The sequence below is a fragment of the Heloderma suspectum genome, chromosome 3, assembly GCF_057233095.1.
Source record: "Heloderma suspectum isolate Gila_16-S chromosome 3, 16-S_ref, whole genome shotgun sequence".
Taxonomy (NCBI): domain Eukaryota; kingdom Metazoa; phylum Chordata; class Lepidosauria; order Squamata; family Helodermatidae; genus Heloderma; species Heloderma suspectum.
Genome location: NC_139460.1, coordinates 125049564 through 125075411, shown reverse-complemented (window position 1 = coordinate 125075411; position 25848 = coordinate 125049564). Strand labels below are relative to the sequence as shown.

General features: G+C 43.8%; 1 protein-coding gene across 4 annotated transcripts in view; it reads right to left on the bottom strand.

Moving 5' to 3' along the window:
- The window catches only part of NPAS2 (neuronal PAS domain protein 2), a 99113-nt gene that overhangs the window by 56093 nt on the left and 17172 nt on the right, over positions 1-25848 (bottom strand). For all 4 annotated transcript variants that reach the window (XM_084844420.1, XM_084844417.1, XM_084844419.1 and 1 more), the window contains exon 2: positions 1719-1772. In XM_084844420.1, the coding sequence (XP_084700546.1) occupies positions 1719-1772 (54 nt within the window). The remainder of the gene's footprint in view (positions 1-1718; positions 1773-25848) is intronic.

Genomic DNA, 25848 nt, shown 5'->3' with positions numbered 1-25848 from the left:
TTATTATTTTATTTTTATTATTATAATTAATCTAATAAACAATGTTTTAGAAGCTTTTTAGTTAGAACTGCCCTCTCCTTCTTCTGTCCCCCATGCAGGGATAGAAACTCAATCCTCTTTTTAAAAAAACATACCTTTGTCCCTTAAAAAATAACTTTTGTTCTCTGCAACTACGGCTCCATGATGGTGACAGTGGATTGAAAGAGAAGAACAGGAGAAAACTGGGGGACAGAAACCCTGCTTGCAATTCAGCCCTAGTACCTAGTAGCACTTTCCCTAGCCATCATTCCTCCTATCAGGCTAAGTGGAATATGGAAAGTCAGAGGTGAATTAGAAGTGGTAGTTGGTACTGAAACCATATTTACCCAACAATAGAAAAGAGTGGTTTGTCTGCTCTGGGAAAATGCAGTTTCCTCATGACTAGTATGTTAGCCAGAGACAACCCATCACCAGATGCACTAGCTGAGGGGGAGGCTTATGTTTGTTGGTAGTTCTTTTGATCTTGGAGAAAAAAATGTATCTGTTCTTGATGGGACCAAACTCCCCCACCCCCTTACAGGAGCAAGGCCTGCTTGTACTATTGGGATCCAGCCTTGCTTCTAGATTCCCAGGTGGCAGCTGTAGCCCAGAGTGCCTTTTATCAGCTCCATCCGAGTTGCCAGCTGTACCCTTACCTAGAGGACAGGAGCTCTGCCACTGTCATATGTTCATGGCTAAACTCCAAGCCTGTCTGAGTTAATCTCTGCCAGACTTTAAGAAACAAGTGAAATCTTCCCTCCTGAGCTGACCTTGGGGCACCAAGGTGGTTTGTTTTTATATTTGGGGTTTTGTGTGGTTTTATGAGAGCTGGCATAGAGTAGTGGCTAAGTTTGAATCCCCAGTTTGAATCTCACCTCTGTCATGAACTCAGTAGCTAGCCGTAGGCAAGCCAGTCTCTCTCAACCTCAGTTCTCCCATCTGCAATACAGGGTATAATAATACTGACTTGTCTTACAGAGTCGTTATATGGATGACTACCAGACAATACATATGAAGTGCTTGGAACACTTCAAGGTGCTATACAAATGTTGATTATTATGAAGCGTTATGATGTTTTATTCTATTAGTTTCATGCTATTATTAAACATTACCTGGGGAGAAGGCAGTTAATCTATTTCTAAAATTAACTAATGCATGTCTAGATCTGATCTATTCTGTTCGGCATGCATAAGACCAGCTTTTCCAAACCTGGTCCCCCCAGACGTGTTGGGACTACAGTTCTCACCATCTCATGCTAGAGAGGACCAGATTGGAGAAGGTTGTAATAGGCAAACAGCAACCTTTCATCCTGCTTACAGGATATAGTTCTGTATATCTTCCACAAATGTACGCTATTCTCATAGCAAAACAGGTATTAGATCTTTTTATGTACTTCAAGCACTAAAAAATATGTGTTTCATGGGAAGCATGAATAGTGTGTGTGTGTGTGTGTGTGTGTGTGAGTTCAGATGCTATTCACTGATAAGAAAACCAGTAATATCTGACACGAGAAAGGCTTCAGATGGCCCCCTTAAAAAGAAGAGGAAAGAATAGCACAGAACAGTGCTTTGAGATTCAATTGTTTTTCATGTCGTGCCAGGCTTTATTTTCTTTTCCTCCTCCTCTCTTTTGATTGGTTAAATCACAAAAAATAGCTTTATCAAGCATACAATGAAGTTCCCACAAAACTGGGTACTCACCTCTTTGCCCTGTCTTTTTCATCCTCATCCATTAGATTGTCTAAGCAGCTTTTTCTGTTGGAAGAAGTTGGGATAGTTGTAACACATAATTTCACTAGATTTCTATAATGGTTAGATTTCTAACAGAATCACTGTTGTTTTACTTCATTTGTCATGACACCTAAATTTATTTTTAAGCCAGTGGCTCTATGAATCATCACTCAACCGTCTTCATCTGCTTTTTTGGCCAGATTGTAGCCACACTCGGACTGCAATCCTGCTCCTTTGTTCTTTCTTTTTGCACAGTGAGCGGGGGGGGGGGGGAAGCTCCTCCTAGGCATCTTGAAGCATCCAGCAGCTGGCTTCTTCCCAAGGGTCCCAACACAGAGGCTACTAGCAACAGAACAGGACTGACACCTCATGGGGCCCTGGGGAAGAACAGGCCCCTGGTGGATTGAAAGTGAGATGCAGGAAGGTCCTGGCTTGGTGGGGATGGCAGTGAAGCATTGCAGTGTGTTTGGTACAGCAGTGGTCCACTCAATGCAGGGGCAGCCATGTGTGGGAGGGGAGGATTATGCAGAATGAGCAGGATTGTACAGGAGAGCCAGTGTGGTATAGTGGCGAGAGTGTTGGACTGGGAGCTGGGAGATCTGGGTTCTAGTCCCTACTCGGCCATGGAAGCTCACTGGGTGACTTTGGGCCAGTCACAGACTCTCAGCCCAACCCACCTCACAGGGTTGTTGTTGTGAGGATAAAATGGAGAGGAGGAGGATCATGTAAGCCACCTTGGGTTCCTTGCAAGAGGAAAAAAGGTGGGATATAAATGCAGTAAACAACAACAAACAAACATTGTACCCTGGATCTTGAGCATATCCCCCAACCATATATCTATTCTCTTTTCTGCAGCTTTGGCAAGAGGCTTTGCATTTTGTCATCACAAGCTTCTCTAATTAAAGAAAAATGGTATGACCCTGATTCTCCAAGTACAACTAAGAGAAGTCAGAAACATGAAAATGAATATTCTTTATCCTTAGCAAGCACAATATATTCAGATAAATAACAACAACAACAACAACAATTCAGATCAGAGTTACACTCTTTGCATTCCACAAATGGGATGTCAGGCATTATGACAACAGAACTGTAAATCGGAAAGCCACGACAGGATAGTACTTTTATTAGGGCCAACTAAAAAGACTGCTAAGTTGTGAGCAAGCTGCTGAGTTCTCTAGAATATTTCTTTGCTTAACATCCAGCCTAAAGAAAAGTTTTGGTAAACTCAAAAGCTTGCTCACTAACACCTTAGCTCGGCCTAATAAAAGTATTGTCCTACTGGAGTGTTTGAATCTTCTCTGATGGACCAACAACACTACTTCCAAAAACTTCCATCATCTTGTGTGGTTTGCCTGACAATTTATTATATGTATTTAGTTAATACATTTCTTAGCTGCCTTTCAAGACCATAGTCTTTCTATCTATTTCTGCCAACATGTCTGACTGTGACATCATTGTAATGCTGAGTTCAGAAAAGTCCAGAAACTGTAGAGGTCAGGACTCATAATTCCAAAACCAAAGCCAAGTCTTCAAGCAAAAGGAAAGTATTAGATATAGGCCATCTCTGATTATAAATTAAATCCAGAAACCAAGTCTGAAGATGAAGTGGGGGAATCAGCTCTAGAGTTGAGTAGGAACTTGTATAATATTTTGCAATAAGAATATAAATGTAGGAGCCACGCTATGTAGCCAGAACACAGTAGGGAAGCAAAGACTGGATTTTCTTTTAATTAAGGAACCAGAGCTGAAATTAGGATTCAGCAGAGATAAGAAGCGAGATAGACAAGAAAAGTCACGAAGCAAGGTCTACAAGAACACCAAAGTTGTACTATGTTGCAACGTTATTAATAGATTGGGATAAGCAAGCAAGAGACAGAGGGCTTCACCACACCAGGCTTTTTATCCCACAGCTACTGGGGTTTCTGCTTCCACATTCTTTGTGGGATTTAAATCAGTTGTTTATCCAGCCAGTTTTATTTTTACTACATAACGCTACCTGCCATTTACACTGGTGGGTGGAGCCTGGCAGGATGTTATCGGATGTCAGCAACATTGTATGCTCACTGTCCACCCCCTGTGGGGTAGCCCTCCTCCCTCTCGGCATGAAGTTTCCCATTTCAACTTCCTTGCTTCCCCTTTTCACTTCCACTGCGTCCGATCCCTACCTCTGGAACTTCTATATGCAATCCACAGTATGTACACAACTTCAGAAGTCTGCTTCCCCCCCACCCCCCCACCCACCCTTGCGCAAGTCAGTATTGTCTTTGTAAAAGCAAGCAGTAACACTTTTCTTGTTTGAGTATACACTGGAAGAGGGAATTGAGTGGAAGGGGGTTGCAACATTGTGGGCGTTCAGAGAAGCAGCAGTCTCTGCCATGCTGTACTAGTGAAACGCTGGTATAATGCACTTCCAAAGTGTCATCCCCCACATGCACCAGTCAGTAAAAGCAAGCAGTAACACTTTTCTCATTTGAGTATACACTGGGAGAGGAAATTGAGTGAAAAGGGGCTGCGGGCGTTCACAGCAGCAGCAGTCTCCACCATGCTGTACTAGTGAAAAGCCGTTACACTGCACTCCCAAAGTTCCCAGTGTTGTTCCTAGGAGCAGAATGACAAAAGGGCTGGAGGTCAAGGGAAGAGCGGGAGGGTGACACTCCCACCCGACCGGCGACACTAGGTGACGTCAACACCACACCACCCAACACCTGCCTACACAAAGCATGTCATAATAGTGCAATGTCAGCAATATACGGGCGGGTGATGGCGGATCCGTTGCATGGCTGCAAATAATACCACATTTTCTGCATACAGAAATATCATAGGAAAACAGGGGGAAGATGTGGGGCGGCTGCTGCAAGACAATGATGTTGTGTATTGCATGTGGGAAATGTCATGAATGAAGGATGGCAATGGTACCAAAAAAACAGCCCTGTGTGAAGGAGCCCAGAAGCATTGTCAGCACCCTTTGATACTAGAACATTAATTACTATTTTTGAATAAGACCTACATATTGGTTTTCCATCTCCTTACGATGTCCTGTCACCTATTTGAAATTCCTCTACCACAATTTATCACAAGTTCTTCCATGTTGGTTATCCACACCCATTACATTCTTAACATTCTAGGACCGTCTCTTTTTCCCCCTTTTAATTTCCCTGAGGGTTCTTTATTGTAATTTATATAATTCTATTAGGTATGTATTCTATCCTTTATTTATTTATATATAGATTTTATATGTTTTAGGTATCATTTTGAGATTCGTTTAACAATTTAGTTGAAATTTGATAAGGGGAAAGGATGGAGGGAGGAAGTAGGCTGCTCTGTTTAGTTCTAAAAGGAATTGTGTTGACTCACTGGGCAGTTCAGGCTGGTCTTGTCCACAGGTTGTTGGGGGGGGGGGTGTTGCCCTCAGGTATGGGATCACTGATTACATTCCGCCTCTCTTAGTCACTCAGGTTCTTAGCTTTGTTCTGATCTTGGACCGACTGCTGTGCCTGGAAGGCCAGGTTACAGTGGTTCCCAGTTGTATTCTTTACCAATTCCACCTCATAAGAAAGCTGCAATCATTCTGGTCTGATTCAAACCTAGCAATTGTCATTTGTGTCTTCGTAGTTCAAAACTAATTTACTGTAATGCATTGTATGTAGGTCTGCACTTGGATGTTTCAGGAGTAAGTCGCCAAGAGAATCTAGGTCGCCCTACTGCTCCAGCATCTTCACTGCCCTCTTGACAGGGGTACACTTCAAGATACTGTTTCTGATCTATAAAGCACTAAGAGGCTTGGAGTCTTACATACCTTAGAGAATGCTTTCCCAATGCTCTATTATAATGTTTGAAATCATCCCAGGACACTCTTTCCCAGCCTAGTGCCCTCCAGATGTATGGGTCTACAATTCACATTATCTCAGCCAGCATGACCATTGGCTGGCTGGAATGAAGAGAGTTGTAGTCCAACACTTCTGGAGGGAACCAGGTTGGGGAAGGCTGCCCTAGGGTGTCCCCTAATATTGTCTATGCCACTAGAACCTGAAAAGACTATTTCACCACAGCTTCCTCAAAAGTCCCTTCCTCTGGACATTTGCAAAGGCCCAGACCCAAACCTGTATATTTTCCAAAAGTGCTTTCTATCTGGGCTGGCTTTAATCTGGGCTGACTTTCTGTCTCACTAAACAGCATGAGCTAGTTTTGATTCTTGCTCTGTATTTTATAATTCAAATGGATTAATGTGTTTGTTAGATACAGATTTTATTGGAGCTCAGTTTTAGTGTTGTTACTGCAAGACCTTGACATGTGGAGGGCTATAATCCAAATCAATCAATCAATACAGCTGCTCTTCCGTTTCAACTCCTGTGAAGCATTTTTGGTAATCCACCCACCGCCACCACCTTAAGACTAGGACACTTATGCCTAAATTTAAAAATGGTATTTATATTCTTCCCTGTATTCGCCACTAGAACTGTTTAAGTAGTATTTTGAGCTATTAAATGGCTATAATACCTCCATGAATATTGTTCAGTAGCAAATCAAGCAATTTATAAAGCACAATCCTTCCCTTATCAGTGACACTAACATTAAGGCTGGGTAAAAGAGCACAGATTCTGATCAAAGGTCTGCCTATGTGTGTTTGCATGTATTGACTTTTGCCAATAGTCTTGGGAACCCTCTAAAAGAAATGTGCAGTGTAAATATCTACAAATGGATACTCCTTATGAATACTGCTTTTAATCAGCTCTGTGCAAAATGGCCACTTCTGCTGCCTGAGTGAAGCCTTCCCATGATCACACTTTACAGAAAAGAGAAGAAAAAACAAATATTCATCAATGAAGGCAGCCATCTGTACAACTCCAAGCACTCTGGTGTGCCTATTCCCCTCCCAGCAAGGCTAAACAGGATTAACCTTCTGAACGCAAAACAGGAAAAGTAGGTCACTTCAGCAACACTGTTCCATGTGATGAATTGATGATGCGATTGTAATGGTCTGTTCACAGTCATCTCTCTCTGTCAGCTGCTTGCAGCAATGAAGGACCTATGAAGTTAGTCATAGGAGATGTTATAAAAGATGTGTGTATTCTAAGCATTCATGAGTTTCTGATACAAGTGTTACCTGGCATTCTGAAACAAAAGCATGTGTTTAACCTATGTAATTGCTGAAAAAACTGGACAAAGATTGCTGAAAGCTCAGAAACTAAAGAAGGGCTTCTAGTGTTCAGGAGATGGGTCTCCTTATCGCGCTATACTTGCTTTCCACTGGCCACTGAAACATACATCTTTTCATCTTGCCATACACTACAAAAAAATAAATCTAACTAATCTCAATCTTTGAGAAAGGATCAACTGTGTCAGAGGTGCAGAACTTCAGACCTGGAGATCAAATCCAGCCTTCCTAGGGGCCAAATCCAGTTCTCTGGGGCTCCCCAGATGGCCCCACCCTCTTCCCCAGGCCCCACCCCCTTCCCACCAACAATGGATTGTTTGGTGGTTGCCCAGCTTTCATGCAGTTTTTTCAGAATTCTAAAAGGTTGAAATGCTTTTGCTAAGGTCTAGTTTACAGGCAGTAAACTTTCAGAGCCAGTGTGGTGTAGTGGCTAGAATGTTGGACTGGGAGTCGGGAGATCCGGGTTCTAGTCCCCACTCGGCCATGTAAGCTCACTGAGTGACTTTGGGCCAGTCACAGACTCTCAGCCCAACTCACCTCACAGGGTTGTTGTTGTGAGGATAAAATGGAGGAGGAGGACTATGTACGCTATCTTGAGTTCCTTAAGAAGGAAAAAGGGCGGGATATAAATGTAATAAAATAAATAAATAAATATAACATATGCTGGTATTTTTTGTATTTTGGGCATGCTCCTTTTGCCTTTGGCCCCACCCACCACTGGAATGCACCCCCAAAAGCTTATCTGAAATGGAATTTGGCTCTTGGGCTGAAAGACATTCTGCAGCCTGAATGATTTGCTATGATGACAGTATTTTTTTTGTACAGAATTAAATCAGTACCAAATTCAAGCAGACAGCACTGCTTAGCGCTAAATGGAGATCTGGCTATTTTCAAAGAGGAATGTCCCCGTACTGCAAGCCACCATTATTATTTAACTAAAGTTAGGGAGTTGGAGGGCTTATTCTGCACAATGGCACGAACCCAGCTTGCCGATCCAAGCAAGACAATCTAGATTGTTAAAATAATTTGCATTATTGAAACCAATTGTAACGAAGCGTCAGCCTACCTTTAATATACTGACAAAGCTTTCATTTTGCATCTGCATGTGAATCAGGCATTGCTCTATGTTAGAGCAGTGGGGTGATCTTATAAACTCCCCTACTCACCACTCTAGTAACATGATCTGGATCAATTCCCCTGTACCTACTCCAGAGTAAAAATGGGGGGGGGGGAGCTGTAGGTGCTAAATTACAATTAAAGTAAAGTTTGTTTTGGCTCTGTGAACTCTCTTATATTACACTTGTCTTCACCCTAACTTCGTATTTATTTAGAGCATTTTCCAAGGCACACCCTTCTCAAAGCAGTTTATAAAGCAGAAACATAAAACAATAGCACCATAAATGGAATTAATAGGCACAGCAATCTTATCACCTAGAACCACTGGTTGGAGGGGTTTATGATGGTGTAGAGATCCCCTTCTCCAGGGAAGAGTTCCACCAGTGGAGGAGCACGTCCACTTTCTGTGGGGCAGTTACACCCCATCCACTGGATCCAACGCTACTCCATTCCTTACAACCTCTGAGAAAAAAACAAAGAAGCCCACCTTCCCCCACCACTTGCCTTGGCCAGCACAAAGCGGCAGGACTTTGGAAGTGGTGAACAATCCATCACTTTGTACCACACCTCCATTCCACTTAAGATCATTCTCTAAAAGAGCATAAACCTTTCATTTCATCAATAAATAACTAAAAGCAGACTAAAACATCGAGGTCTTTAAGGCCTGTTTAGAAATAATGAGAAAATGACCCAGGCATCTTCCTTCTGTAGGGCATGTCAAAAGGATGGGGCCACCACAGAGGAGACCCTGTCTCTTGTGCCTGCCAACCTCAGCAGGGCCTCTATGGCCTGATCTAAGAGCCCAAGCAGGTTCATAGAGATGTATGCGGTCCTTCAAATAAAATTTAGCTGTTTTATGTCCATGATTGTGTGCTACTCTGTTCCTATCTCCTTGAACACATATTGTTGTTGTTGTTCAGTCGTTAATTTTTATTTTATTTATTATTAAATTTATTAATCGCCCATCTGGCTGGTCACCCAGCCACTCTGGGCGATGTACAACATACAATAAAACAGTTTAAAACAATAAAATTCTACAATAAAAACATTTTCTAAAATACCCTAACCCACCCCAAATGCCTGCCTGAACAACCACGTTTTTAATGCACGACGGAAGCTCATTAAAGAGGGGGCATGACGGAGTTCCCTAGGGAGGGAGTTCCACAGAGTGGGGGCCACCACAGAAAAGGCCCTCTCCCTCGTCCCCACCAGTCTAGCTGTCCTGGCTGATGGGACAGAGAGAAGGCCATCTGAGGCTGATCTTGTTAAGCGGCCTGTCTGGTGCTGCTGGAGGCACTCCTTAAGATAGGCTGGGCCGGAACCATATAGGGTTTTAAAGGTCAAAACCAACACCTTGAATTTGGCCCGGAAAACAACTGGTAACCAGTGCAACTCCTTCAGCACTGGAGTGATGTGATCTCGCCGGCGGCTGCCTTTAATCAGGCGAGCCGCCGTGTTCTGTACCAGCTGCAGCTTCCGAACCGTCTTCACGGGTAACCCCACGTAGAGCGCATTACAGTAGTCTAAACGAGAGGAGACCAGGGCATGTACTACCGATGGGAGCAGATGGTCGGGAAGGAAGGGGCGCAGCTGCCGTATCAGATGGAGTTGATACAGCGCTGTCCGGCTCACAGCTGACGCCTGAGCCTCCATGGACAGCTGGGAGTCCAAAATGACCCCCAGGCTGCGGACCTGGTCTTTCAAGGGTAGCCGTACCCCATTCAACACCAGGTCAACATCCCCCAGCCTCCTCTTGTCTCCCACCAAAAGCACCTCGGTCTTGTCAGGGTTCAGCTTCAGCTTATTCCTCCCCATCCAGCCACTCACCGTCTCCAGACATTTGGACAGGGATTCTACGGCCAACCTTGGTGAAGATTTGAATGAGAGGCAGAGCTGCGTGTCATCCGCATATTGATGACACTGCACCCCAAACCTCCTGATGATAGCCCCCAGCGGCTTCACATAGATGTTAAATAGCATCGGGGAGAAGATGGAACCCTGTGGCACCCCACAAGTAAGTGGCCACGGGTCCGAAACCTCCTCTCCCAGTGCTACCCTCTGGTACCTGCCGCAGAGGAAGGACCGGAACCACCGCAATACAGTGTCTCCAATGCCCAACCCCTCCAGGCAGTCCAGGAGGATACCATGGTCAACGGTATCAAAAGCCGCTGAGAGGTCGAGGAGAACAAGGAAGGAGCATTCACCCCTATCCACAGCCCTCCTCAGATCTGATCTCCTCAGATCTACCAAGGCGACCAAAGCCGTTTCTGTCCCATGCCCAAGCCTGAAGCCCAACTGAAATGGGTCTAAATAATCATGTCCAACTCTTCGTGACCCCATGGACCATAGCACACCAGGCCTTCCTGTCCTCCGCTGTCTCCCGGAGTGTGCTCAAGTTCATATTCACTGCATCGGTGATGCTATCTAGCCATCTCCTCCTCTGCCGTCCCCTTCTCCTTTTGCCTTCAATCTTTCCCAGCATCAGGGTCTTTTCCAGGGAGTTTTCTCTTCTTATTAGGTGGCCAAAATATTTGAGCTTCAGTTTCAGTAGCTATTCTCTGGAACTCTGCATTCAGTTGGATATATCTTCCCCTTTCTCCCTTGCTTTTCGCTTCCCTTCTTTCCTCAGCTACTTGTAAAGCCTCATCAGACAGCCACTTTGCTATATTGCATTTCTTTTTCTTTGGGATGGATTGAGTTGCTGCCTCCTGAACAATGTTACGGACCTCCGTCCATAGTTCCTCAGGCACTCTGTCTATCAGGTCTAATCCCTTAAATCTATTCCTCACCTCCACTGTATATTCATAAGGGATATGATTTAGGTCATACCTGAATGGTTTAGTGGTTTCCCCTATGTTCTTCAATGTAAGCTGAAATTTTGCAAGAAGCAGCTCATGATATGAGCCACAGTCAGCTCCAGGTCTTGCTTTTACTGACTGTATAGAGCTTCTCCATCTTTGGCTGCAAGGTACATAATCAATCTGATTTCGATATTGACCACCTGGTGATGTCCATGTGTAGAGTTGCCCCTTGTGCTGTTGGAAAAGAGTGTTTGCTATGATCAGTGTTTTCTCTTGGCAAAACTCTATTAGCCTTTGTCCTGCTTCATTTTGTACACCAAGGCCATGCTTGCCTGTTATCCCGGTGATTTCTTGACTTCCTACTTTGGCATTCCAATCCCCTATGATGAAGAGGACATCTTTTTTTGGTGTTAGTGCTAGAAGGTGTTGTATGTCTTCACAGAACCAATAAACCTCAGCTTCTTCTGCCTCAGTGGTTGGGGCACAGACTTGAATTACTGTGATGTTGAATGGTTTGCTTTGGATTCGTACTGAGATCATTCTATCATTTTTGAGATTGTAATCCAATACTGCTTTTCCCACCCTTTTATTGATTATGAGTGCTACTCCATTTCTTCTAAGGGATTCTTGCCCACAGTAGTAGATATAATGGTCACTGGAATGAAATTTGCCCATGCTTATTCATTTTAGTTCGCTGATTCCCAAGATGTCGATGTTCAATCTTGCCATCTCATGTTTGACCACCTCCAGCTTACCTTGATTCATTGATCTGACATTCCAGGTTCCTAAACAATATTGTTCGTTACAGCATCGGATTTTCTTTTCTCCACCAGACACATCCACAGCTGAGTGTCCTTTCGGCTTTGGTCCAGCCACTTCACTCTTTCTGGCGCTACTTGGAAATACCCTCTGCTCTTCCCCAGTAGTATATTGGACACCTTCCGACCTGAGGGGCTCATCTTCCGGCATCATATCTTTTAGCCTTGTGATACGTTCCATGGGGTTTTCTTGGCGAGAATACTGGAGTGGGTTGCCATTTCCTTCTCCAGTGGACAACATTTTGTCAGAACTCTCCGCCATGACCTTCCGTCTTGGGTGGCCCTGCACGGCATAGCTTATGGCTTCACTGAGTTACGCAAGCCCCTTCGCCACAACAAGGCAGTGATCCATGAAGGGGTGAACACATATAGCAAGCTGTAAATGACACATGAGGGCCTCAGATAAAACAACTGATATTCTATAAAATTAAAAAGTTTACATGATGAATTTTGTACAAATCTACAGTACAAATTTCTTGGAAAATATTTGTTGGCAATTTTGTAGTGACTAGCTGAATACAGATGGAATCTGATCTTTAGAATTCTCTTAATTTGCATGAAAACACAAAAAAGTTCAATCAAGTGCTTTGTTTCAATTAAGTAGTATGTAACTATGTATAAGAAGTTGGCAGTGGATTATGCATTTATATTAACTTCTGTTGCTCGGTTAATTAAATTATAATGTGGCACTTTGTATGTACAAAGGACACTTTTCTTAAAATAACTGCTTGAAGCTGAGAGCAAATGACATGAGATAAGTAACTCCTACATCTCCCCTGTAGGGAGTTTTGTATGCTTTCTCTGAATCATCATAGCGATGACTTGCAGAAATAAAATTTAGGGTTAATTTTGTAGTTCATATAGTTGATTGGAGATAACTGATATAATATGAAGTCTCAGACTATGGTGGAACCAGAAAAAAACCGGATTATGAAAAGGGGAAGAATAAAGGGATAAGTATGTATGTAGTTAGGTATGTGCAGGCCATACTATAAGAAGTAGTTCTCATGGTGCTTACAGAATCAAAAAGAAACAAGTTAAAAACAAGAACAGAAAAATGAAGAATACAACAAAATATGCTGCAGCATTAAACTCAAACTTTGCAGAAAGCAAATGACCTGTGCTTTGTAGACTACTGCCAACATTATTATGGAATGTGCATATCATTCCATGTTTTTTGCTATCAAGATGAGAGAGATTTCTCTTCCCCTAGCAAGAGCTGTGTAGGTGGTTTAGTATCTCTTCCAGTTTTCCAGCATTTATTTAGTAGTTTCTCTGCTGAGCTCTGTTCAAAGAAGTATTATACTCTGCAACTGGGTATACCAATAGTTCGTTTGGAATTGCAACAGTAATAAGCATGCTCATAGCATTTATATGGGCAGACGAGAAATGAAATAAGAATGCAGGTATGTAAGTGCTGTGGCTGTGCAGGAAGTCAAAGAAGGTAAGTCATGTCATCAAGAAATCCTGCAAAAGCTAAAGATAAGAGTAATCCTGCAGTTTCACATTTAAAACACACAGTTTATGATGAAGCAAATATTTGGCAAAGCTTCCTTTTTGTTTTTCACTCATCGTTTTAAGGTGTATTACATTATACATTTCATGAAAGTGTATATCTTTTAAATCGTGTTAGTGATTTGAGGACACAGAAAGATGATGATGGGAACCAAAATCTGGTGATGCCTTGATAGGTCCAGCAGAGCCCTAATTTTCCAAGTACAAAATGGAAAGTACAAAGTAATAAAAACAGAGCTGGATGGAGAAGGAAAACGAGGGAAGATAAGAAGGAAAATGGGGTTGGTGGGGTTGGGAACTGACTGTGGGAGATCACCTCTCTCAAGAGGGCAGCAAAAACTGAACTTTTACTGAAGATAATTCCCCTGGTTTAGGGGAAATGTTTCAAAAGAGGGTATCACAGGAGGGGCAAAGGGGTATCTAGGGTACTAGTAGGCTTGCCATAGTTGTGAGTGCACAAGTACAAAGCAGGGCATTCTGGATGTAGTTCCCAAGCCTTAACAAATGCTAATGAGTGTTGATGTGTTTATCAGTGATGGCAGTACCTTGGCATGGAGTTTTCTCTCTTGGGAGCTCTGGATGGCAGATCAGGAGAGTGCCTTGGATGGCTTGATTGGGACTGACTAGGAGGAAGGCCTTTGCATATTCCAGAGATTGCATACCTATAGCATGGAAGTGGAACCCCCAGCTGTTGTGTACACCAAAACAGCATAGGACACGTGCATGTGCTTCATTGCCCTGCATATCCAAGCTTTTAGTTGACATACCATACCCAGGCAATGTGGCTGTTTCTAGAGTCAAGGTGTTAGGATGCACATGGGCAGCCTTGCAATCTGTGCAGCATGCAGAAGTGGGGAAGACTCCCTATTCCCCGCACCCCAGCTGATCAGCAGCTGGGCTGCAGGGATCAGATCAGCAGCAGGAAAACTATCTTGATCAGAATCGCGGGGTGGGGGAGGTTAAAACCATTTCCTCTCCCTCAGTGATCTTGGATTAGAATCGGGGTGGGTGGGAGCAAAGTTAAAAATTCTCCACCCAAGCCATCCTGATCAGTATCAGCAGTGGGGGCGGGGCTTTAAACCCTCTCAGTGTTCTTGCTCCTGCGTGTGTGCCTATAGGGGGAAAAACTGGAGGAGTGAAGGTCCACAGGCAGGAATGCATTGGAATATAAGAGTGAACTGATAAGAGAACAAGGCCATGAAGAGCTTCCAAGGGAAGAACCAGGAACTTGTGCTTGATCTGAGAACAGATGGGAAGCCAGTACAGAGATTCAAGCAGGGGAGTAACATCATCAGAGTGATAGGAGAGGTGCATGATTTTGGCAGCAAAGTGAATTGTGTAAATAAGCCCTTCATGAAGAAGCTATCAACCTGTTCTACTGATTCACACTATTTCATCACTCCTTGTACTGGTAGACAATTGAACATTCAGTCTTTACTCTCCACTAGTAACTATACTACGAATATGAATTTGAGCACACTCCGGGAGAGAGCGGAGGACAGGAAGGCCCAGCGTGCTATGGTCCATGGGGTCACGAAGAGTCGGACACGACTTAACGACTTTAACGACTGAACAACAAGTAACTATACTGGGGAAAACTTGCTGTTTTGATGGGATGCTAGGAATGAACCTGCATTTGCTATTCCTATGCTCCTAGCAGTCATTAGACAAACACACATTAATTTAAACTCTTGTTATTGACATTACATTACAGGGGCAATGCTTAAGTTAATTACCAAGGGTGCGGTTGTGTACTCTCTGCCCTAGTTGTCCACCTACCACTGTTTTCTGGTTCAAAGGAAGTAATGGTGGAAGTCAGTCCTTGCAGCAAGAAGCTGAGAAGAGGAACTGACTCACTGCAACTGATCCCCTGGACCTCAGAGCAGAAATCAACACCTCACTGCCTTTGTCAGGCTTCATGTATGGCTGGCTTCATTTTGCCTTAAGAGGGCAGTAGTATTTAAGACTGATATGAGAGAGCGCTGCATGCCTAGGCTAGCAAGGGAGGTTCTGTAACTCAGTGGTAAGACCACATGCTTTGCATGCAGAAGGTCCCAGCATCTCCAAGTAGGGCTGGAAAAATTCCTGCCAGAAACCCTGGAGAGCCGCTGCCAGTCAGCATCGACAATACTGGGCTAGATGGACCTATGATTTGACTCAGCATAAGACAGCTTCCTATGTTCCTAATGCAGCAACTGGTCTCTCCTCATTCCATTTGTATGTGCAGTGCTGAGCCAGTGATGTGCATAACTTAGTTTTTCCCTTCCATAGCTCACACCCCTATGAAGCCAGAAGAGACACTGGACAGCACTGTGTAGTTTACTACTTTGGTCGCTCACTTACTACTAATCAAGGGATATGCTGCATGTCCCAGGTGAGTGGGTGAGTGGCAAGTTACTATGAAACATTGCTTCTTACAACTTTATCCCCAGAAAGAAGAGTGCATATAATAGAAGTACATAGAATCATATCATAGAATAGTAGGGTTGGAAGGGGCCTACAAGGCCATCGAGTCCAACCCCCATTGCTGTTCGTTCATGCTTGCTCCCTCTTCTTCTTGTCACGAAGCATTAGATTAGCACACACAAGCTAAACATTAATTCTCACAATACCTTTCCTACCAAAGGGAAAAAAAGAGTGGGAGGCACATGAAGCAACAGAGCACTGGTCAATTTTGTCAGTAGTATTGGGAGAACCCAGTCTGGCATTTGTAAACACTTAAAAATAATGTGGCTTTCTGTAAATGATTACTGATACTCCTGCCTTACATATTCTTCCACCACTGCCAAACTGTGTAAAACAGTGACCTGGTTTGCACATAACACTAATCCATGGTTTATTTAACCCAGGATTAGTGCATCTGGATAGATGTCCTACCCAGGGTTTGTCTAGCAGGCGATCAAACAAACCGTGGTTTGATTTCTCAATCCCTAGGTTGTTTCTTTCCCTTTTCCTTTGCCTGCTCCTTCCCTGTATCCCAAATGCCTTTGCAGTGCTGTAGTACTGGCATGTAAAGCGGCTGGGTTTGTTTTTACCACTTTTGTCCACCACCTCCGTAACCTGGTGAAACAACCCATAAACAAACCTTGGTTTTGGGCACACATTTAACAAGAACCCAAGATTTAAATAACCCATAACCCAACAACAAACCATGGGTTCTCTTTCTGGGTTCTTCATTGTTAACAAACTATGGTTTGTTAGCGCAGCTGGGTTCACACATCGTGACAGCCCATAGGTTAAATACATAATGGGTTAGCATTATGTGTGTACCAGGTCAAAATGTCACGCCACCAAGGCAACATTACACACTAATGTTCTGTATCCCTCTGCTATAAAACTAGATTATTATTTTTAAGCTGTGCATTAAAGTAGGCATAATAAAAAATAACTACAGTGACATATGTCATCTTCTAGATGCCATGCTAAGCAATACGATTTTTCACACTACAATTAGTTTGTCCTGGCCCAAAGTAACTGGGAGTGAGAATGTGCAGTGACCTGCTTTAGTGGAATCACGTTATCTCCCAGGATCAAGTGGGTTGGTGAGACTCTTAAATACAGTATTTTATTCTTTTCTTCTGTAAACTGCAGCAGAAAGTGAAGTGGTGAGAGCAAAGCCCCTACAATGTTTCCCTATTCTTCTCAAACATCTCACTTATATTAGAATAAAGAAGCATTTGAGGCTTCCTTGTGTGGTGGATTGGTACCATCACTGCACAGGAAAGAGTTACCGTGACTTCCATTAGACTGACTTCCTATATTTATCTGTTATCCAGCAACTGTTAATTTTTCAAAGAGATTGTTAAATATCACTAGGAAATATCAGGTATCCTATTACCACTGGATCCCTGAATTTCCAGTTTTTGAAATATATAAGAGCCTACAGTTGGGCTACTTTAGGAGTGCCCAAATGCTGCTATTTTTAGGTTTTATCATTCTGATTGTATTGTTGTGTTTTTATCATTTCCTTTGTTTCATAAGCCACCCAAGTAAAGTTAATGAATTAATACATTCTGAAAGGTTTGCACATACTCAGTGGGATTGATTGAATGATAGATTGATTTAGCGTGCCCCCGCCCCCGTACCAAAAAGCACTTTCAAATCTACCCTCTCTGTGTCAGCATTGGGGTGGGGGAGCTGTTTTCTGACACCATACTCCCCTTCGTTATGCAGAACTAGTTGGATTCTGCCCCATGTTTAAACAATATGATATTAAATTGTCATCTTCTTGATTGGGGCAGACTCCTGATAGCCAAATCACAGAAAGAAAAATTTAGCCCCAATATTGATTCATAGATTAATAAGAGTTACAGATTTCACTTTGAACCAACTTACAAAATTCAAAGACAGATGGATTAACTTTTAGAAGACACTGACAATCTCATATATTTAATCTAATATTTTTGGAATCTTGTAATGACATAATGATTATTATTCAGTGCACCATCTTATTCAGTTATTAAGTCATTCCATCCATGACTCCAGGGTGGGAACTGTGGACTGCTAAGAGTATGTCTGAAACCTTCAGTGCTATGGCTGTGCAACAGCAGGAAACAGAATAGTAGCACTTAGGTGCGATAAATCTGCAGGCCAGAACAGCATCCCATTGTATGAGCCACATTGTCACTATTCCGAATACCATGCAGATGCCAGAAATGTCCTATCAAACTCCAGCATAGTCCAGATTGCACAGACTGGTTATGTGCAGCCAATGTAAAATAAACCTATTGACCTGTGTCCAGATACACTCAAATCATTATATATTCTATGCCTATCAACAGTGATACATTAAGTGCAATCCTCTTAAAGTGGCAGTATCCTCATATTTTCCCTACCACAATAATGAAGCACTAGATCATTCAAGATAGCTAACAACAAAAATGTGTGGCTGAGTCAAATTTTGTCAAATGTACTGATGTGCACCGATAAAATCTAATATTTTCTAGAATAGTTGTACTTGTAAAAGTTAAACTAATTTTAGGGATTTAAACATACCAAAGACTCCTGCATACCCAGCATCATCTTAGTCAAACCTTATTCAGCTATTACACATGGTATGAGACAGTGTGCCTGCATTACTTCCCTGGTTGCCAAGCTACTACTAATTTTCTCCTTTATTATTCCATGAATACAATCAGATATTGATTCAAACTCTGACTTGGATGCCTGAAAAACCTCTTTCTGCTCATTTTCTGTATCACATATCCTTTGGACCTAAAAGGTTTTAACTGCATGTGTCCAAAAAAACACCACGGATAAAAATCAAACTAAAAAAAAAGACAGCAAAGAGTCTTGTAGCATCTTAAAGACTAAGACATTTATTCTAGCATAACCTTTTGTGGACACTGTCCACTTCATCAGAATAAATGTATTTGTCTTTAAGGTGCCACAAGACTCTTTGTTAAGTTTTGCTACAACAGTCTCTCACCCCTCTGGGGAAAAGAATTTAAAGGTCAGCTTTTAAAAAATAAAAATTCTATTTGATTTTTTATTTTATACTAAGTGTAAATATATTTTTAAAATAACTTTATGACACAATAGATCATGTATTGTATTTATTGTGTCAAATTATCAAGATTTAGGACCCTATTAACCAAGCAACATTCCATTTCTTGGAAAAACACTGTTCTACCCAGTAATTATTAAGCCCTTGTTTTGGGATAGTTGCTGACAGCTTAGGGGTAAGTAAGGAGAACAGGAAGGCTTTGGATCCTGGGGATCCAAGCCTTCCCCAATCTACCCCCTGCACATACCTTTTTTGCCCTCTCAGAGTTTGGAGCACCAGCCTCAGAGAAGAAGGGCTGCAGAGGTGTCCATGCTCGCAATGAGGAGGCTTACAAGGGAAGCACTCCTTCTCAGAAGGGGAACCTCCCTTTCCGTTGACTTTGGAGGGGGAGATACAATCTATCCTATGGTCTCTGGTATGCCTTACCAGGGATTGCAGCCTATGCAAATCTAGTAGCCCAAAGATATTAGAGGAAACATGCATAGAATATTCTTCCCATTTGTACAGTAATAAGCAAACTTGCTCCCATTTTCCATTCTTCTAGCCAATAAGCTGTATGTTACTGACCAGTGATAAAGAAACAAGTGATAGCTAGAAACTTGATCTTGGTATGAGTCAATACTCCTCTAGATTGGTAATGTCTGCTTATAACCAAAGATAAGGCTCACAAAAGGTAATGCCCTCAAATTCAATGTCATATGTCTGTAATGGCAGCTACCTCCGTGGTTCTCCTTTGAAAGGTCTGAATTCAAGGCACAGGGCTCATGTGTTTGAATGCACAACACACACAGCCTTCACGCTACATGCATGTAACCATACTACACATAGAGGCACTGTTCACTTGTGGATGCTTTAGTGTAGAGGCATGTTAACAACCATTTTCAATTTAAAGTATCTCAAGTGTATTTCCAAAACCAGAGAACTCTGAATAAAGTGCTAAGTAGCACAGAGACATTGCCAAAAAGGTTATTTCTATTAGTGTGAATAGCAGAAGTAGTTTTCCTTACTAACAACTCAGAGAAACAGTAGCATTATTAGGTTCTTTTTACTAAGAATAGATCATCTGTTAAGATAACAAGAGATAGTAATTAACCTTCCTTAAAATTCACATTGGGAATTCCTGTGGTGCGATGTCTGAACATATATATATAATTAATTTTCATGTTCTTCTCCTTCAGGAGTTTCCCCCCAATATCCTTAGAATTACTATTACATTAAGGACTGATTTGCTGTGAAGTTATTCCTCCCCCGCCCCGCCCATGAAGAAAATATATGGAAAATGTTTATACTGGGATACATAAGGTACTTGGCAGATTGTGTTTACAGGAAAGAACCATGGAACAGGCAGTTACAATGTAGTCTTCTGTTCTAGGAGCCTTCCTGCAAACTCCAGATGGACTTTGCATTTGGACCTAACATTTTTTTTTCCTTTTGTAATCCTCTGTGGTGGAAAAACATTACATCAGGTTGGAACTAATATTTAATCAGTCAATGCTGCAATTATACAGTATGCATCAGATAACCATTGCGCAGCTCACACTGGCTTCCCTATGTATCAAATATTATAATCAAGAACTAAATCACAGACTAGAAGAAACTAAACTTCTATCTAACATTTTTGCTTAATATTCTAATTTAAAATGCAATCAAAATACACTAGAGGGTACTAATGAACCACTTCACACATGAAGGGGCTGTGGGGTGCCAATGCACCTGCCAGCTATGCCCCCCACCAGCCACATAATCAGTGATGTGAAAGGTCACTGATATATGTATCAGTGACCATACATATATACCATTATGCACACATACAGCGCCTCAACAAGGGGGCATCTTGATTGACACAGGAATCCCCTTTGGTTGGAGGTTTTCAATGTACGCACATCGGTACATGCGTAGAGGTACTTCATATACTCATGGAATATGTAGCCAGTGGAGGGCATAGCTGCTGGAAGTTTTGCTGGCGGGGAAGCTAATCCACACAGCCCTGCAACCTCTTCACATGTGCTTTTAACATATGGGGGGGGGGTCTAAACACCCTAATGCAGGAGTCTCACAAAGCAGCACCCACGGGCACCTCGAATGGCATGCGTGAAGAGGTCCCCAATGTGGCACCTGCGGGCACCCACAAACACCCCCCCGTTGTTGTTTTTAATATATGTACATGGATTTGTATATATCCATAGCAATGCATATAACTTTCTAGCAATTATACATAGGCTTCGACAAAAGCAGACCAAATATCCAAATAAGTATCCATTTGAAGGTGACGTCTACATGCCACTCGTTCAAATACTGAACACACTATAAGCTCCTCAATCCATTGCATTGTAGGAGGCGAGTGTTTATCCTTCCAGTGTTGTAATGTCAGTCTTTAAGCTGCCAAAACGGCACGGAGAATCCATTTATGCTGACCATTTGTTAATTTCCATGAAGTAGGTAAATAATTTAAAAGAGCATGTACATCAGTGAATATTAAAGTCTGTTCAAGTATAAAATTTATCTGTGAAATAACCTTCTCCGCAAAAGAAGCAACTAGAAGGTTTGCCAAAACACATGTTTAAAAGAGGCATTAGCAATATTGCACTGCAACCAATTGGCCAAATTAGATTTAATTAGTCTTATTAAAGAGACACTGCGGTGTTCAACAGACATGAAACAAAAGTTTTTGTTGAATAAGACGCAGCCTTAGATCCATAGATGTAACAGGTGGACACCAAGGAGGTGATTCGTCATTTTGTGGTGGTGCCCAAAGCAATTTCTCAAATTCCCAAATAGTTCCAAAAAGGTTGGGGACCCCTGCTCTAATAGCTACTGTTATCAAGTTACGGGCTGCGTTCAGATGTCACAAAAACCCCTGGTGGCTTAATAAGCTACTCACAGAGGCTTATTTTTTAAACAGCCAACGATGCTCTGCCATACAACCAGGCTAATAAGCCCTCCACCCCCTGTCCTGCTGCAGTCCTCCTGCCCGATAGGTGGTGCTGTTTCATCTCTAAAGCACTGGAGGTTTGCAGGATCCAGACAAAACTTCATATATAGTCTGCCCTGGTCAAGGGGCACCCAATCCACCCTCAAAGCCCTGCATGATCACTCACCAAGCAGCAAGAATCCAGAGTGCAGCAAAAAGGGGGATGTGGTTATAAAACCTTGGAGGGTTACAGGATCGGAACCAAACTCCACCCACAGCCTCTCCTAGCCAGGAGGCACTAGATCCACTATCAAAACCCTTAACAATTACCCCAAAGGAGTGAAAATCCTAGGTGCACCAAAAAGGCAGAGATGCCTGTAACACAATGGAGGTTTGCAAGATCAAGACCAAACTTCATAGAGATGTAGCGCTAAAGTGGAATTCTCCTCATAGCCATTGCTGACAGAGGCATTAACATCTTCCCAATGCTGCTTTTGCAAATTTGTGCTATTGAGTTACATCTCTATGAAGCTTGGTTCTGATACTGCAAACTTCCAAGGTTTTATAGCTACCTTGGATTTTTGCTGCTATCAGGGTCAGGGCACTGGGTTTTAAGGGTGCATCCGGTGCCTCCTGAGTAGGGGAGGCTGTCTATGAGGTTTGGTCCTGATCCTGCAAACCCCCAACATTTTCTAGCCACCTTGGATTTTGCTGCTGTCAAGGTGCTGGGTTTTGATGATGCATCCAGGGCCTCCTGAGTAGGGGAGGCTGGCTATGAGGTTTGGTCCCAATCCAGCTCATCCACACACACACACACACACACACACCCATTTACACTGCTGGCTAAGTGCTAACATGTTCCTAAGTGCCAAGCCAGCGAAGAACAGAGTGGCAGCAGTTTTGACCATTCTTCCTGCACAGCTCTGTAGCCAGCCAAAACAACCCATGGTAACTGCCAGATGACACAATAATCCACAGTGGGTTAAATAACCCACTCTGCAGACCATGGGTTATCAGAGTGGGTTATTTTGGCCAAATAAGCCATCGTGGATTAAAAAAGAACTCCCACTAGATGACACAATAGCCCACGATAGGTTAATTAAGCCATTGTGGCTTAATTAAGCCATTGTGGGTCATCGTGATGCCCAAACCCAGTGCCATACCCAGATATTGCCATTTCAGTTTCACAGAAGTTAATGAGACTACTTCAGAACTGGGCTGGACTAAGTGGATTGAGGACGCTGCTTATTTTGCAAGGAGCTTGATTTTTCTAGACATAAGGGCACATTTTTTCTTTCTGTTATTCCCCACTCCCTCCCCCAGTGTGCAGCAGACAGTGGGTGTCACAATGAAAGAAGCATCTGTTCCACCAAGACTTCCCCTGAAGCATGCCCTGCCTTCCCAGACACCACTCAATCCTTCCTTATCCAGGCTTCAACATTTTGCTCCCAGAGCAAGAGAAAGAGTAAGAAAAAAGTGGGTAAGGTAAAACAATTAAAATGAGTACACTGAAAATACTGTTTACATTTATGTATATTTTAGTTACATTATTACTTATGACTAGTATTTATTGGCTGCCTATGACGAGGTTTTCAGGGCAGCTTGCAATAGTATTAAAAACAGATGAAGAAATCATACAGTAAAACAAAATAATAAGTGTTACCAAAAATGAACAACCAATGTTACAAAAAATGGCAGACTAATATTAGATTTTATCTGGCAGGGAAAATCCACTCACATTCTCTGTTAATTCATTTTATAAGCATAAATCATAAGGAAGCTTCCCATTTACCAAACATTATAATCTATTATAAAGCAGTACAATTGGTAGCTGTAGCCAACTATTTGTTCCAGAAAAGGTTGTATTGGCTGAACCACAGGAATAAGATGTTTCTTCACATAGGTCCAGTTTGTTTCACATTACCGGGCCATCGTGGGTTATTTAACCCATGCTGAGCTGTGGCGTATGCAGGGTATGTGCAGCCACCATTTTGAATATGCAATCCTCAATTAGGGATTGCGCCATATTGTGCAAAACTGGCCACCACAGGTTGGGAAAGGAAAGATTCCTCTAGGGGTGGACGAAAGTCCCTTACCTTTTGTCGAAGGCCATTCGTGGGGGGGGGGAGGCGCTTCACTGCTCCCCCCGCGAAGTTCAGGCCGGGGGGGGAGGCTTCCCGCCTCGCCCGGCCGAAATTCAGGCCGGGGGGGAGGCTTCCCGCCTCGCCCGGCCGAAATTCAGGCCGGGGAGGAGGCGCCTCGCCTCGCCCGGCCGCGAACGCGAAAGTAAAAAAAAAACAAAACAAAACTTCCCCTGATAGGCTACGTGACGATTCACGTAGCCTATCACGGCTAGATTTGCAAAGTCAGCCGTGATAGGCTACGTCAATCGTCACGTAGCCTATCACGGGTGACTTTAAAAAAAAAAAAAAAGCGCGTACGCGAATGGCGGCCCCCATAGGGAGCCGCCATTCGCGTTCCTTATTGGTCGCTGTAGTCTACGTAAATGTTTACGTAGACTACGGCGAAAATAAGGGCAACGCAAATAGCGTTGCCCTTATTTTCGCCGTAGTCTACGTAAACATTTACGTAGACTACAGCGACCAAATAAGGAACGGGAATGGCAGCTTCCTATGGGGGCCGCCATTATCCGTACACTCTTTTTTTTTTTTTTTTTAAAGTCACCCGTGATAGGCTACGTGACGATTCACGTAGCCTATCACAGCTGACTTTGCAAATCTAGCCGTGATAGGCTACGTGAATCGTCACGTAGCCTATCAGGGGAAGTGTTTTGTTTTTTTTTTCTTTCATTGGAATGGCGGGGGCGGCAGCCTGTCGAAAGACTGGCTGCCGCTCCCGCCTCGCTCGAACACCCGCCGAACCGCTGGCCGGACCAGCCACCGGGAGGGACATTCGGTAAAGGTAAGTCCTGTCCCGGGGGGGGTGCGGGGGGGGTGCGGAGGATTTCTCCCCGAAACTTGTTCGGGGGGCCGAACACATTGGCGCTCGGCCCCCCGAAGTTTCGGGGAGAAATTCTCTGCCATCCCTAGATTCCTCCTGTGCAAACACCGGGTCATTGCTGACCCCTAGAGGGATGTCGCTTACACTGACGTTTTCATGGCAGCCTATAGCGGTGTGCCATTGCCTACCCTCAAATAACCCACAGTAGTCAGGTTTGCACAACATGGCACAACCCCCAATTGCCCTGATCGAGATTTGCATATTCAAAATGGTGACCGCACATGCTGTGGCTCATATTGGGTTATTTAACCCATGATAACACACCATGTCATGCAAAATGGGTCATAGTCTCGGGGAAGAGCCAGGGCCTGCAGGAGAAGCTGCCACCATCGGGGAAGAGGCATGCCTGCTGCTGCTGGGCCTGCTGCTGCTGCTGCCACCACCAACACCAGGCCTTCCCTGCAGACTTCTGCCTGGCAGACAGCCAGTCCCTGAAGGACCAGGCCCCCAGGTACCGAGTCAGCTGTGCTGCTTCCACCTGCCCCTTCCTGGAGGGGCTACATAAGCTGGCTGGCTGAGGTGGCCTGGGAGAGCCAGGGCCCGCAGGAGAAGCTGCCACCATTGGGGAAGAGGTGTGCCTGCTGCTGCTGCTGCTGCCACCAACACCAGGCCTTCCCTGCAGACTTCTGCCTGGCAGACAGCCAGTCCCTGAAGGACCAGGCCCCCAGGTACCAAGCCAGCTGTGCTGCTTCCACCTGCCCCTTCCTGGAAGGACTACATAAGCTGGCTGGCTGAGGTGGCCTGGGAGAGCCAGGACCTGCAGGAGAAGCTGCCACCATCAGGGAAGAGGCGTGCCTGCTGCTGCCGCTGCGGCATTGCCGCCGCCGCCGCCACCGCCACCACCACCACTATCACTACTGTAGACTCCTGCCTGGCATTATTTTTAAGGGTTTTTTTTAATTGTTGTTGTTTTTTTGTTTTTGTTTTTTTTTAATTTCTGGGGGATTCTGTTGTGTTTTTAGGGGTGGGTAGCCTGCCTGATAGGCGGGAGCAAGGGGGCATGTGTCCACCTGATGGAGGCAGTGGGGGGAGTGTTGGGGGCCAGAACATACCGAGGCTGGGCGGCAGGCGCTGGCGGAGTGCTAGGGGCAGGCCATGCCAGGTAAGGGGAACAAGGAAGAGATGTGTAGTATCTGTCCCCTGCTCCGGGCCTGTCCAGAGCCAAAGGATGGCTGGGGGAGGCGTGACCCCATCTTCTGGCCTTCGTTTGCTGCTCTGCAATGCCAGGTCTGTTACCCAGAAAACCTCCCTCAT